The sequence below is a fragment of the Hyposmocoma kahamanoa genome, unplaced genomic scaffold (assembly GCF_003589595.1).
Source record: "Hyposmocoma kahamanoa isolate Upper Pololo Valley unplaced genomic scaffold, ASM358959v1 62, whole genome shotgun sequence".
NCBI lineage: Eukaryota > Metazoa > Arthropoda > Insecta > Lepidoptera > Cosmopterigidae > Hyposmocoma > Hyposmocoma kahamanoa.
Window position 1 is genome coordinate 6,717,555 of NW_020653850.1, and position 15,930 is coordinate 6,733,484.

Consider the following 15,930-nt stretch of genomic DNA (forward strand, 5'->3'; position numbering starts at 1 on the left):
ATCTAGTACGAAGCTTTATTCGCATCACGCGTCTTTTCATTTGGTCAACTATTGCTTATTTGGCAGTAATTGTGTCGGACGGATGTCGGAAATCTAAAAAATCGGAAGATATTGCACCAAAAAAAAAGTAGATTGAGGAAAAAAACAATAGAAGCTGATCTTACCTAGAAACACTTTAAATCGATTTTCTTCAAACACTGATTGGTCATTTTTAACCGACTACAAAAAAGGAGGTGGTTCTCAATTCGACTGTATTTTTTTTTATGTATCTTACACGATAACTCCGGCTTGTGAACCGATATGGATGATTATTTTTTATTGGAAAGAGATTATCCCAGTATTGGTCAGATTACAGTTTGAAGAAAATATTCGACCTCTGAGGGTGGCAAACATTGACTTACGTGGCAAACTACGGTTTCATGCACTTACCGGTAACCGATTTCAATAAAACTTGGCAAATAGATGTATTTCCACGAAATTTTGAGGTCGGTCATTTTGTATAAAAAAGGTTATCATTTTTACATTATTACTCAAAGAAAAAGCGCGTGATGTTTCTTTATTTTTATGTTACGAATTTTAAATCCTAAAAATTGTATTTTTTATTACTTCTCAATGTCGCGTTTGACAGCTGTCATTCCAATACAATCGCTATGAAAAAGAAAGGCGGGAAACTCGAAAGAGAAAGGCGCGTTTTAAAAACATTATTTTTAGAAAATAGAAAACAATACTCTCTTTCTTCTTATCCTTCTTATGGCACGCACTCGAAAAACGGAATTTTCCAACAAAAAGTTCTGATACTATATCCATTTTCCCTGTAGGTATGATAATTCTTCGGAAATTCATTAAGCTATCGGTCGATCGCCGGTAGTATTTCGTCGCTAGTCGCCCTCACGCTACACTGTATTTCGTCGTTAGTAGTCGCTGCGACCGCAGTCGCGAAATATCGCCGGCACGCTGCACGAGCCCTTTGGAGAATCGTTGTGATAGGCACACGACCATTTGTTTGTCGGAAGTATAAATAACAGTAAACGCCGTATCATCTCGCACCACGATAATGCCAGTTCTCATACGGCCAGACAGAAAAATGAATTTTTGAAGGTGAACAACGTCGACCTTATGAGCCATCCCGTGTACAGTCCCGACCTGGCACCTTGTGACATTTAATTTTATTTCTTAAAATTAAGAACCAGTTACGCGGTCAACGATTTTCATCACCTGAAGAGGCTGTCGAAGAATATGTTTCAGAGATTGTCACGGAGGAGTGGCATAAATGTTTTCAAAATTGGTTCATTCGTTTGTAAAAGTGCATTAACGTTAACAGAGAAGATTTTGAGAAACAATAAATTCATATCTTACCATTCATAGCATTTTCTTTTTATTCATTCTGGAAACTTATAGTGCGCCTCACGTATAAAAAAAGTAGTGGAGTTGCCGGTTGACTATACAATTTAGATTTTAAAATTGTTTGATTATTATACTTTTTGTAACAAAACAAGCAGTCAAGCAGGACTCACTCATTGCTAGCTATGGGCAAGTCAAGTTATTTAACTTGATTAACTCGAGTCACTGCCACAACGAGTCAACTCGAGTTACTTATTTATGAACTCGAAATAACTCTGTACCCGCCCCGCCACCGCCGAGCCGACTTCATTCGTTCCGGCGACTTTCGGCGCACGCTCGAGTCGCGAACGATGGGCGAGTCGAGTTATTTAACTCGAGTTACTTCCACAACGAGTCAACTCGAGCTGCCTTTTATGATCTCGAGCTAGCTCGGTGCAGTTCCCGCCGAGTCGAATACTTCATTCATCAGCGCGTCGGCTATTCGTTCTCGGTCGGTTCGGCAACTTTCGGAGCTCGCTCGCGGTCGGCCGGTTGATCGTGCACGACTCGGTGAATCGTCGGTTCGAGTTCTACTTACGACTAGCGGTTGTTCTATCAGACACCGAGTTGAGTTAACTCGAGTTGAAAAAAATACAACTCGTCCATCGCTACTCATTACACAATTTGCGGTTTTTTTTTTGCGGTAGTTTACGGTTTTTGGTCAGTGCGCTGAGCGTAACGGACAGCGTCAAGAATTAGGAACTGTGACACCAATATAAGAAAACGAACGCTAGCTGTCTCTTTTTTACGTTACAGGACTAGTACGTCGTTAAAAAGCGATAGCAAGTATTTGTATCCGGGATAATTATAGCGGCAACTATTTTTAGCCAATCACAGACGACTTTTTCAAATAAATTCCTTGGCGTCGTAACGTCGTTGGCGCTTGGCGTTCGTTGTTGTTGCTTTTAGCGTGTGTGGCGTTTAGAAAACGAGTTGTGAAATCGGCGTCTGTAAACAAAAATATTTCAAATACCGTGATAGTGAATCAATGAATATCCAATCTCCTTAGGAAGTAAGGACCGCGTGTGTGTTGTGCAGTAATAATTTGAGGTCAACCAGAGAAGTTTGCTAACGCGTTGTGTAATTTTATTCCAGCAATGTCCACAAGGAGCGGTCGGATTAGACCAAATGTAGTGGAGGTTAGCCCTCCGAGAACGCGTAAAGGTGTGTCTCCTCCGCGCTCTCCTGGGAGACCTAGGAAAAGTTCACCCGCCACGCGGTCTACGTCGCGTAAGTCGCCTACGAGGAAATCACCGAGCCGCAAGCCAGCATCGAAATTTCCCGCCCGAAAATCTCCTTCAAGAACAACAAAGGAAGCTACAGAGACTGCTGCTCAAAAGTCACCAGGCAAGCGACCTGCAATTAAAGGCGATGTTACTGTAAAGTTACACGATGTCACTAAACTGGATATTTACCGCGGTACGCGCTCTCGACGCTCTGAATACTCGATCAAAGATCTGTCAACAGGGTTGTCACAGAACAACGTTATCGAGGAGCAAGAGATTGTGAATGGAATGGATTCATCAAAATCCAATGACATATATGGCTTACGAAAGAGGAAATCAATCGAGGACGTTGTCCCACGCCGGTCTAGTAGGCTACGGGAATTTGTTGATAACATACCAGATGTAAGACGAAGCCACAGTAAGTCAGGTAGTAAGTCTATCAGTAAATCTATAAGTCAATCTATAACATTTTCTGATGAAGAGCATTCTGAGGATGAGTTACAGAACAAGAAATCTGGGTCGGTGACAAGAAAATTAGCCACTCCATTAAGAGACAGTGTCAGTAAATTGGCACAAATTAGCAGCCGATGGGAGTTTGGAGGTAGACTAGGATCTGCTTTTTTGATGCTGCTGATTCCTGTAGTGGTGTATACTATTCTTCTGTCATGTTCAAAAACATGTACACCAAAGAATCTTTTTGGTTTGAGCATGCTGAAATCTTTCTCAATTTGGTTCAGCTGGCCAGCATTGACAATCATATCTGTCCAATTAGTAATACAGGCTTTATTGACTTTTGTGCCTGTGTTAGGGACAAAGGCGGACCGTTTTGATGAAACAGGAACAAAGCAATACTTCAATGCATTTTTCTGCAGCATTGTTACGATAAATGTGCTTTTCACTTTAAGTTACTTCAATTTTTATGATAGTAACAAAATTTTGTCAGATTATTTGAGATTGGCTACTGTTTCATACATTTTTGCTGTAATTTTGAGCATAATTTTATATGTGAAGAGTAGAAAAATGGATGACATTGAACTGAATCCTTATGGGAATACGGGATATGCACTGTATGACTTTTGTATGGGAAGAGAAATCCATCCATTTTTCAAGAATTTCGATGTCAAAATTTGGATTTCACGGATTGCCAATATTAATACTGTAAGTATGCAATTAATACTAGAATAAAAGCTAAAACAAATTTCACATCTATTCCCTTCTAAAATGCTTGCATCTAGGAACAAGTAAACTGTTTTGGTGTGCAATTTATGTTGCCAGCTCTCATCCTATATATTAATAGCCTCATACATAGTATCTGTATATTAACCTCTACAAGTTACTCTATTTGTACCTTGTACTCTATAAGTTAAAAGACAAATCAAAGGAAGGTAAATTGTTAATATGTATTCAATTATTATGTATATAACAATGCATTTTGCAATGTCCACAATATCCACAAGGTTGCTTGTTGTATACAAAGCGCCATCGAGTATATAACCAGAAATAGAGACGAAATTAGGGCTATATATTCCTGTTAACACATTAGTGATACAGCTCTTATAAATATCAACTCTCGTTTTCACTGAAATATAGACAGGCCAACTACTGACCTGTATTTTTTATTGTTTGTTATTGTAATAAAAATTAATATCTCTAACAATGTTGTGTTGTTCTATTCGGTGGTGTAGGAAAAACAGCAAAACATCTAATTACAAAACAAACTGAATCACATTTCATCAGTACCTAATTAAATATTAAGTATGCAATTTTCGTCCATTATAGCAAAGCTCAAGTTAACTGATTGATTTGAAGTGAAACAGTTGATGACACCCAATGACGACACCCGTCAATTGTTTCGAACTCGGGCTAGCCAATCGGAGCACAGTTGTCACAGTAATGATATGGCAGAATAGTTTTAATAGTTCAAACAAATTAAATGACACTTCATCTCTATTTCTGGTTATATACTCGATGCAAAGAACTAATAGCTTGTAAGCAGATTTGGTAATTTCGAATGCAACTATTTTTATAATAATCATCATGCACATGTTATATTCATTAATAGCATGTCTCCCATGGAGTATTTTTTTAGACTGTTTGACAATTGATGTCCATTGTGTGTTGACAATTGATGTCCATTATTTATTTTTTTAGACTGTAATAATGTTATATTACTATTGTTGTCAGGTTAACGTATTAATTGATATATTGTGATCAGTATTAATTACATCTTGTAGTCAAGGCCAGTACCATCAAAGAACAAAAGGTTTTTCTTAGCTTTCATTGTTATTACATTCTCTGGCTGTTTATCAGCCTAGTAATGAGCTTTTCATGCCTATTTGAAAGAACAGTAGGACAGAATGTACCCTTTGTTCTTTTAAGCTGGTGATTGTGCCACTAGGCCCCTGTGATAGTTCTATCCAACATGTCCTTCCACGGTTGGTATTTTTGACGTTAATTAAAGCTCTCGAATGTTACAGAGCATTGGCTTGTAGTCATGTGTCAGGAGGAATCTAATCCAAAACAAATCCACACACCCCCAGATATCAATGCATTGATATCTGGGGGTGTGTGGATTTGTTTGAAGGGTGTATGAAAACAGGGATGTCGTTAACTGAGCCGTAACTGGTACATGCTAGTCCTAATGTTTGTATAAATACAAGCTAGAAGGCAGACTCAGCAGAGCATTCATGGTCATGGCAGTTTGCAGTAGTGTTCAAATAGGCTTTGAAGGCTACTTGATAAATATATGTCCATCCTATAAACAAAAGCATATATAACTATCCTGCCCTCGTAACGAAAAAAGGCACAACTATGTGTGCTTTACACAGCAGTTGTGCCTTTTTTCATTCTGAGAGCTGTATAGGCCTCAAAATTGGTATATGTAGTTAGACTTTGGATTCTTTGTCTGAGGGCGCCTTAGGCCTTTTTGGTTAATTACTTTATTTGATATACAATATTTCTTACTTAAAGGGATTTAAATTCTTGACATATTTAGCTTCTGTGGAAAACATTATGACTTGGCCTTTTACAATCAGTTCAACTGACTTTAGTTTCCGGTAGCCGGTGATAAAAATGCAAATTAAGTTACAGTTGAGATCGTTGCATTAACTAATTGTTATATTCCTTTTTTCAGCTCATTTTGGCAGTTCTTATCTTCAAACATGGAATCCACCTACCAGCTGATGCAACAAATCTGACTACGGAAAACTACAAGGAATATCTAAGCAAAATCCAATTCAAGCCTACAACCTTACTGTACGCTATGATGCAAATTGTTTACATTCTGAACTTTATTATGAAGGAGTACAAGATAACTAGCACTTTCTTTTGGCAATCTGAAGGACTAGGGTACTTTCAATTAGTATCAAGCGCCTTTTATCCATTCTATTTTACGACTATTTCGAAATTTGTTGCGGATACCAACCTGGCTCTATCAACTAATGCTTTAATCGCCGCTTCAGTGCTGTACTCTCTGGGATTTTTATTTATGCTTATCAGTAACAACATTAAATATGAATTCAGGAAAAATCCCCTACAACCACGTTTGGCACGTAAGTAACATTAATAACTGCCTAAGGGTTCATTTTAGTGGTAACATTCTATTGGTAACCATCATAATACAACTAATATAGCAGTTGCTAGTTGTAGTCCTAGTTGGGCCAAAGCCCAGGTGCAGTAATCAGCCACGCCATTTGTTATAATCCAAAATAAGAAGCTTACATTGAAGTTCACACAACAAACAAGGAATGAAATTTCTTTTTATAATATTTGACGTGGCTGAAGTACTCTTCTACTAATGTACAATAACTTTTTTAAATAATATTATTTATTTTATTATTACTAAATCCATTTATGTTCATATGGGGCCAATCTAAAATCTCTGACTGAACTTCATTAAAGTTAAAAATAACTAAGTTTCTTTTTCTGTCTACTTAAAATCAATAACTATCAGTATTAGTAATATATCTCACTAATCAACTTACAATGTAATGTAACTTAGTAATTAATTAAAAAGCGAATGAATTCTGTAACGAGGTATCATATTTCAGATTTAGACTCCATGCCAACATTCCATGGAAAGAAATTGCTTGTCTCAGGCCTCTGGGGTGTATTACGCCATCCAAACTACACTGGTGACATCCTGATACACATTGCACTGGCATTACCTGGAATATTATCGAAGCAATACATGGCTGCTGCCCCGGCTCTGCTCACAATTGTACTCCTTCTGCATCGTGCTTGGCGGGACTATGCTCGGTGCAGACGTCGTTACGGAGCCGCATGGGAAAGGTATTGCAAAAGAGTACCCTCTGTTATCATACCTAAGGTACTATAACTATTTACACATTTTTAAACTTGACTAAGTAAGTTTTTAATTTCATTGTGCTTCTGATTTGGACTCGACATAGAAGAGCATGTTTTTAAATGGTATATTGTCTAAAATTGGTATAGCACAGGGTCATGTATTGTTAAATTTTGGGCATGATCCAGCCGGCTAAATGCGTGAAGCAAAACAACCCAGTGGCATTGATAGTGAGTGTCCTTCAGGACCAGTGTTGCTGTTTGAATCAGTAGTTAGTGATTTTAGCTGGCAAAAGTTTAATAGATAACAAAATATTCGCACTCGCACTTAGCCGACAGAGTGCAGCCTTGTATTAAAATAACATAATTATATAAATCGATGTCAAGCTAGGACACTGGGAGTAACCACACTTATTAACACGGAATCGGCTTGAGCAGATCAGAAAAAGCTTTACGTCCATGCAACAAGCGCCCTTATTAAAAAGCCGTTACATATTTCGCTTCCGCTTGTATCGCCGACGCGAAACGCACCGCCTTTTTCGCTTTTCATGGACATAACGTTTTTTCTGACCTGCTTAAAATGCGATTTTGTGTGGAAATGTCGTCGGTGTTTTGTAGAAAGGGCGAAAGTGCCATTTCGAAAAATTTTTCAGGAGCATATTGTTTTAATTTTTCACGATTGTTTTTAAATATTTATGTCAGTTTTAAATTCAATTTTAAAACTTAAAATACCAAAATTGGATTTTAAAACAGGACGTAAATATTTTAAAACAGTAATTAAAGCTTAAAACATGGTCCCCTGTTTATATATGCCAATACATCGACGATATGTGGTGACTCTTACTGAACATGATTTTCAAATATTCTATTGTTACGTAGTCAAGTTTTGAGAAAGATTTTTAAGTTAAGGACACCATTACTTACGTAATGTGTATTTTATTCTAACAATAAATTTATTTTATGGTATGGATGGATATAATATTTTGTACATATTGATTATGTAATGTGAATAGTTCTTACTAACATCACTGTATTTTGAAATTAATTTTAGTGAACAAGATCTCAAGTTCTGTAACAACTTTACATAAGTTTATGTAACACATAATATACTTGAGATTATTGACCTGCCATAAAAGACCACCGGACAAATTTTAACACTAAATTAGCTGAGATGGTTTTATTTCAATTTAATTTATTTTAATCTTTTATTTTTCGATTATTCTTGAATGTAATCTAAGGTATCTAAATCCTCCTCAATTTTTTTTAAATTACGGCTCTTGGTACTTTAGTACGTGGTTTACACTTTCTAAATTATGGTTTTGTTTTTTATTGATAATTTTTTTTCTTCTATACAGTAAGAACATTTCAAATTGTGTCAGTGTAATGAAAAAGTACAAAAATCGACTTCTTAACATACTAGGTAATATTATTTTTTAGTTATTTTTAACCCTAAGATCGACTTTTACTCTACGACATAAATAATAATTATTACAATTTACGATGATATTAATTTCAAATTTGAATCTTGGTTGTACAATCTCTCTAGTTATATGCTCTATATTTAATTGTAATTTACTTCCATAATTGTTTGTAATTTATAAAATTTCTCTATGATATGTGTGATTTAAAAGAAAGTGTGCCTCAAACTATAACAATAATATAGAATATTGCTTCAAAAGCATTTAATAACTAACATGTCTTGGACAGGTTGCTTTTTCCTTATAGAGACACTTAATGCAAGTGTTGCTCAAGTTTGCGCAAATAAATTCTCATCTAGAGTGTTAGAGTTTATTTTTCGGTTGTGTTGCACGATTTATACGTCTCAATAGTGAGACTATGGATACTGTCGTAGCTTTGAATATTAGTGACAATGTCTATATTGCTATCGATAGTATGAAATACTATCATAAGTGCAACACTATTTGTCGATAATGACAACAGGTTCCGCCTAGAACGAAAGAAAATACTTGCCATTTACACCATATCATTTGGAAATTTTTGCTCAATTTGAGTCAAGTTAATTTTAAATATATTTTAAAAGGCGCAATTATGTTATCCATTACATTACTAATAAATATCACATACATGAATAATTAAGTGAAATTATTAGTAATAATGAATGTAATAAGTATTTAATATGTGTTCTTAATAAGTGAGTGTGGTATACATAACGTGATCATTATTTTTTCTCTCAGAGATCTCCGCCTGTAAATTGATTAGAGTCTATGCACACGGCGTATTTTATACGCGCGTCATCTGCGCGTATACGCGTTGTACTGAATCGATTCAAACGCGCGCAAACATCGCGTTGCAAGCAAGCTTATATACTCCACTGGAGTTTACACTTGGAATTTCATGTATTTGCCTCATTAAAAAAAACTAACTGAAATTAACAAACAAAACTAAAATTCAATCAATCAACATATTTATTCGTATTACATAAAACTATTTTTTGTCAAAATGCGCAATACATACGCCCGACTACAGCGCGTCTGCGTCGCGTATACGTGCGTCGTCGGCGCGTATAAAATACGCCGTGTTAAAATAAAACACATATTTATAATAGTTACGATATGTTTAATGAGTAAAAAAAGACCCAAAAAAGTTCAATGATAAAAAATTTAAAAAAGCAGCCCAGCACATCACGCCACCGATTCATTCCTGCCAATGCACATGGACTACGGATGACATACAACTGGATAAAAAGCGCGGGCGACAAGACTCGATTTTATTTCAAAACTTGCTGCTACGCTTTCGCGCCATTTTTTAAGTATATTATCACGTGTCCTGTTTTGTCAAGCGGGATGGTCACGTTAGGTATACACTAACACAACTTGTAAAAAAATTGGATTTGTATTTGTAAATGTAGTTGACTTAGAAAATTACCAGTTGTAAAGCATTTCTTAAACTGTCTGAAAGGGACAGTTATTAGCAAAGTTTCAGTAAAATACGTCAATGTATTATTATGTTTATGATCTTTAAATAGAATCGTATTTTTATTGGTGTGTCACAAACCTTTTTTGTGTTTAATACATTATTTTGTACAAAGGTAAACTTCGTGTTTTGTTGTAGTGTAACCTTCCTGAATTCCCGTATACTATTGTTTCCTCTATTAAGCTGTGCTGAGGATACGGACGTTAACTATACTACTACAACTATAATAAAACTTAATTGAATTCCATTTATTTATTTTTCTATAAAATACACATACAATTTGTAAATAATTCAATATTCAAATATCTAATTACAGATTTCGTTTCTAACAATACGTTATGCTCTTTTCGACCACGCTAAGGTACTTCGAGTCGGGTACCAATGAAAATCAGTATACATACTTTTATAAATACATAGGTACTTTACCTTTCGTTATATAATTATACTTTCGAGGAATCACTAGAGAAAATAAGATGCAAAATGGAACAATTTACTTTAAAATGACACGATGACTTGATATGTAGTTCCATTCCTAAAAGAAAAGCGGAATATATCTAAAAATTATTTCAAAACTCAATATAGAAAAACAGATTTACTTTTATAGGTAGGTATTTAGAGATATGACATCGCATGCAACAGCAATCTAGGTACACTAAAATAACTAACACCGAGTACCTGTGAACTTTAAACTAGTACATGGAACTTATAGTAAAGTCGATATTTTAACATTTTTCTCTTAAATAGGCCTAAGTAACGCTCTGGATAAACAATTTATACAGCGAATATAATGATAGCAATCAGTTTTTAGGGTATATAGAAAAAGGAGACTGCTTTTGTTTACATAAACGACGTTAAAGGTTAAACCTTACTGAACTGCTTAGCATCAAGCGTACTGTAGTCGTAAAGTAATAATCTTTTCTAATGTCGATTGGTGCAGTTCTTCCAGCATTTGAATAGCAGATTTGAGCCATCTTCATAAATAATCTTTTTGTTTTTAAATTTTTCCTGGTTTTCTTAACTCGTGTCTACAACGCTCCAATATAAGTATTCAAAAGATCTTTCTAAAACATTTGGAATGGAATCGCGAAGTTAGTTATTTGTTTCAAATTTAGTTGTTATTAACAATGATTATAAAGTACAGCCGCATTTACACACTGATGGCTTACACATGTCAGTTTGGCACAAATAAATATTTACACAAATATTTTTAGACATTGATAAAAAATTGTCGAAGAAATGCATTTTTTAACACTACGAACATTTGTTTAAAACGAGGATGTGTATCGTTAAATAATACATTTACAAACTCATAGTATTTATAGGTAATTAGATATTTTTTCATTATAATGTAGTAATATAATTATCTAATATTTTTTTCAATTCATAAGACTTTGAATTTTAACACTTATCCTACATTCTATTTGAAAACAATTTTTTCTGTGTAGTAAATAAATATCTCGTAATAACCAAAAGGGATGGCTTTAAAATAACATATTTTACGTTTTATAGGAAGACACACAATAAATCTTAACTATTTAAGCTCGACCAATAAGTTTAATAATTTCACGTAAATAAAGAAAATATTACCGACTCGAATATAATTTGTTACACTCATGAAAACAAATATTGTAGGCAAATATATGCTTATTTTGATCTCGTTTTAATCAACATATTATATTCATCTCTATTGTTTATTTATAAGCATGTCGAGACCTACAATTATGACCTTTATTGTGATATTGAACAATTTTAAACTCCATCTATTTATTTGGTTCCATTTAACATTTACTATGAAAATATACACACGTAAATCTAAGTTTCAATCTATGTATGTACAATATTATTTACAATCGTGATAGGTAGGTAGGTAATTTCTTAAAATATTTTATTCTTAAATTTGATCTGTTAAAGATAACAAGGATAGAATTCGATTAACAAAATTAGATCGGTACCTAAATATTTCATTTAATTATCACTTAAACATTGTCTCTTTTATAGTTTACTAAAATTGGTTTTCAAAAAATATTGTGATATTTCTGTTTTAGGAAAACTTAAACTTTTTGAATAGAGAACCAAGTGAAATTGGCGTGATTAATTTAGAATAGAGCGGTGCTTCAATTCATACAAATTATTGTCGACACAATTTGTGAAACTAAGTTTTAGAAATGACCGGGAAATATTTTGACTGTATGGCAGTGTTTATGACCTGTTTATTGTTGAATACGTGTAATTTAGTATATACCTACAAGTGAAGAAGTTACTTTTATATCGTAACGTAGGCCTAAAATTGTATAGGTACTTGAAATTTATGGACATGAAATAATTTGAATATTAAGATGAAAGCAATCACTGGTATCTACTTTTACTCGCCTAAATAAGGCCATATACACACATACATATACTTTCAATAAAATTATCTAAGTAATATCGTATCTTGAACAAACATTAAATCTAAGCGTTCTAATAAAAATGGCCGGAATTTAAATAAGAAGTGAAAGGGGAAAATGTTGAAAGGCTCACATAGCATTTTAGGTAGTATTATATTTAGAATTATATATTGACATGTTAGTTATTGTGATGTGACTTGCCTAAAATCGAGAACATAACGAGTACAATTTGTTCCTCCAATAGATATTACTTGCTCCTTTTGTATTACCTCTCCTAAATAGAAGTTACATCTAGAAGAATAGCTAATAGTAAGAGTTTTAGAATTTTAATTATTATCGATGATATTATTCAGTTCAAAACTACTTTTTTGGTAATTCAGGGAAAATAGCTTTTATAGATATTTCTAACTCTGCGCTTTCGAATCTACAAACTAATGCTTATTTTAAGATTGTTTTCATACCATGTTTGCTTTATCTACAAAGAGACTATCGGCGTTTGTAAAAGGTATCTTCGACATGATTTTTTTATTTGCGTTACCTACCTATAATAAATGATCATTTATCATCATAAATAATGTTGTCGCTCCTTCCTTATAGGACAAGGGTATAAGAAGTATATTGATAAGTAGTAGTAACACTTATAGAAAATATGATAAACTTAAGCATTTTCTATTCACGTTTGACGATGTATTCCATGGTTTCTGTAGAACAGATAGTTCTCACAAAATACATAAAACAATTCCATTTGCTTAAGTGATAAATTGATAAACATACAAGATATTATCTGCACAACTACACGTACTTACACAATACAAGTAACATGGAAAAATTCTACTGAATCATACGGATGTATAATAATATTGAGAATTTGAAAAATAGACTAAACTGTATATTATATCAGTATTACCATTATTATTTCTGTGGATGTGATGGCTATGTTGCCCATTTTCCGACTAGATAAACATGCATTCATAGAGACCTATTTACTTCGTTAACTACCGTACACGCAACTGAAGAATAGGCTTATCGATTCTGAAACTAAATGTCATAAACCTATCGATATTTTTTATCAATAAAACACCACTAAGATAAGCTACACCTCTAAGTAATTGTCGGCAATATCGCGCCCATATAAAATTGAGTCTTCATCATACGAAAATCATTTCATACATAAACGTCGATTATTATGAGTGCGATGTTGTAGCGTGCTGTAGCTTATCCTGTAGTTATTACGGTGCACGAGAATTGTTGCCCGTGCCTACCGCAGGCCGTCAGAAGTTGCTGTCGAACACCGCCATGGACCGCGTGATTGCTTCGTCATGGACGCAGCACTGGAGGAATTCGTCCAGTGTCAATACGCCATCTCGGTTTAGATCCATTTTCTGTAGATGAAAATAATGAGTTGTAAATTATGTCAGTGACTTTCAGATAAGTTTTTTGTACTCAATTTTGATGACATTTTTTATTGAATTAGTCGAATATATCATCGTGATTATTGAAGCACTGGAATATTAAATAATGCTTCATGATGATATTCTACAAATATTTAAATAAAAAGAAATTGTCACCAAAATTGAGTACAAAAAAACTAACCTGAAAATCACTGATGTATCAGTACCTCTGCCATGAGGTTACAGTATAGTTAATATTTGTATAATATAAATTGTACAGCGCCTCTAGCGTTCATAAGAATTACTAAAACTGCACATACAAATAGTTACACAGTCATTAACGACTGCAACCTTGTAAACTCGTAGAGGTATAGACTGCATTTACCAAGTACCTACATGATATGGTAAAAGATATTATTTACAAAACAATTCAATGAAACGACTTTATATTAAACGAAAGAAGATATCAATAATCTCAGTACAGAGTACCAAAAAAACTGACCTCAAAAGATTGTGGAATTACATTTATTTGCCAAGTTTTATTGAAATCCCTTACCGGAAAGTGCGCGAATCTGGATTTATCTCCTAGTTTGCCACCCTTAGAGGTGGAATATTTTTAAATACATGGGACCACTACTAAGGCGTGTACCCTCTTACGAACAAAAAAGGAATCATCAAAATCGGTGTAACATAAAAAAATATAGTCGAATTGAGAACCTTCTTTTCTTTTTTTGAAGTCGGTTAAAAAGAGTAATTATTCGTAGAGGTGGACGAAAATTCTTAATTTACCCACGACGCTGAAAACAGGCCTGGGTAATTTTGTAGGTAACCAAAAAGTCCAAATCGTTTACCTGAAACAGTCTTTCCACTTTATCCCTAACAATTTCTTCATCAGCAGCGGGGTCCACTATTCTTCCCATAAGGTCGTATATTGCAGAAACGATTTCCGTCATCTCCTCCTTAGTAATACACCCGTCCCCATTGATGTCGTATAAAGAAAATGTCCACCGCAACTTTTCTTCTAGCGTCCCCCGTGATAATACTGATAAACCCGTAACAAATTCCTGTAATGCATAGAAAAGTTACTATAGTAGAAAATCAGCTAAGAAGTACGAGTATTAGGTATGTGCGAAAGATATGCAACTTCAGTAAGTAAGGTAACCTAACACAAATAAACCTCAATAGGGTTCAACACTGCGCCTACAATTCCTCCTAAGTAATGAGGCGTGAGCAATGAGGTTCAATCTTATTTGAGATTATTTAGAGGATTTCACTTTTCCAACGTGATATTTTGTATAGGTACAAAGTAAGTAGGTATATTATTAGGTACTCGAATGGTAAAATCATATCTCACCTCAAAACTTAACAAGCCACTTCTATCTTGGTCCAATGTGTTGAATACGTAGTGTGCGTACTGGGCGGTATTCGCTGTAAACAAGAATAAGTTACAATTAATTGTTATTAACTTACTTTTTTGTTTTTACGTTTTGGAGTTACTGGATCACAATGTTGTGTAATATGTGTACCTGTACAATATATGTAGGAACGATTTTTGGATATTTAATATGCATCTTGACGTCGGTTTAATTTTTTTTAAGCTGAATGCACCTCCTTAGGTAATATTGTTGGCAACTGTAATGATTTGTATAATTACCCCACTAAAATTTGAAAGTAATTTTAAACCCTTAGTTTGTGCAGTTGATGTTAGTTATGAAGAGTCGAAGTTCCGGAGTAATCGCGTAGCATACATACAAAAAATACAGACGAATTGAGAACCTCCTCCTTCTTTGGAATCGGTTAACACATACAAGAGTGTGTGTAAAGAGCGAGACGTCCTTGAGGCAGACCACCGCTTTTATTTATATTTATCACCGGTAGATGGTCGGAAGACTGGGGATGAGACTCGCACAGGACCGATTGAGCTGTCGTGCAAGAGGTCTATACCCAGCAATGAGTGCTAACAGGCTGAGATGATGATAAATATAAAAGTTGCGTTTGGTACATATGGACGCGATTTTGATTTGTGCTGTCAAGTTTTTTTTTATGATATATCAGGTGACGGGATGAACAAGTCGCGTGCCGGATGTAAGCTACACGCCTGTCCATAACAGTTGCAGTGTCACTCAGACCTCTAAATCGTAAAGATCTAAGGGGCAGCTACTGCGCCCGTCACCCTGAGATATATTGGCAAATCCCAAGTGCTTGTATGTTCACCAAGCAGGGTTCCAATGCTGAAGAAATAATAATAATAATAATAATAATTTTTTTTTTATTTCTCACCACAATACAACAAAAATACAAGTGCTATTT

The 15,930-nt window shown here is 34.6% G+C and overlaps 2 protein-coding genes across 2 annotated transcripts in view; one reads left to right on the forward strand and one right to left on the reverse strand.

Moving 5' to 3' along the window:
* The first annotated feature begins 2,258 nt into the window (after nucleotides 1–2,258).
* LOC113229610 (delta(14)-sterol reductase) lies at nucleotides 2,259–7,010 on the forward strand. Its single transcript, XM_026463270.1, has 4 exons — nucleotides 2,259–2,392; nucleotides 2,476–3,764; nucleotides 5,740–6,157; nucleotides 6,656–7,010. The coding sequence occupies exons 2-4, from the start codon at nucleotides 2,478–2,480 to the stop codon at nucleotides 6,940–6,942; spliced, it is 1,992 nt and encodes a 663-aa protein (XP_026319055.1). The 5' UTR covers nucleotides 2,259–2,392; nucleotides 2,476–2,477; the 3' UTR covers nucleotides 6,943–7,010.
* A 6,003-nt stretch (nucleotides 7,011–13,013) lies between these two features.
* The window catches only part of LOC113229741 (Kv channel-interacting protein 1-like), a 234,984-nt gene continuing 232,067 nt past the window's right edge, over nucleotides 13,014–15,930 (reverse strand). The window contains exons 5-7 of the mRNA XM_026463424.1: nucleotides 14,975–15,048; nucleotides 14,472–14,684; nucleotides 13,014–13,611 (exon numbers count right to left, since the gene is read on the reverse strand). Of these exons, the coding sequence (XP_026319209.1) occupies nucleotides 13,501–13,611; nucleotides 14,472–14,684; nucleotides 14,975–15,048 (398 nt within the window). The 3' untranslated portion in view covers nucleotides 13,014–13,500. The remainder of the gene's footprint in view (nucleotides 13,612–14,471; nucleotides 14,685–14,974; nucleotides 15,049–15,930) is intronic.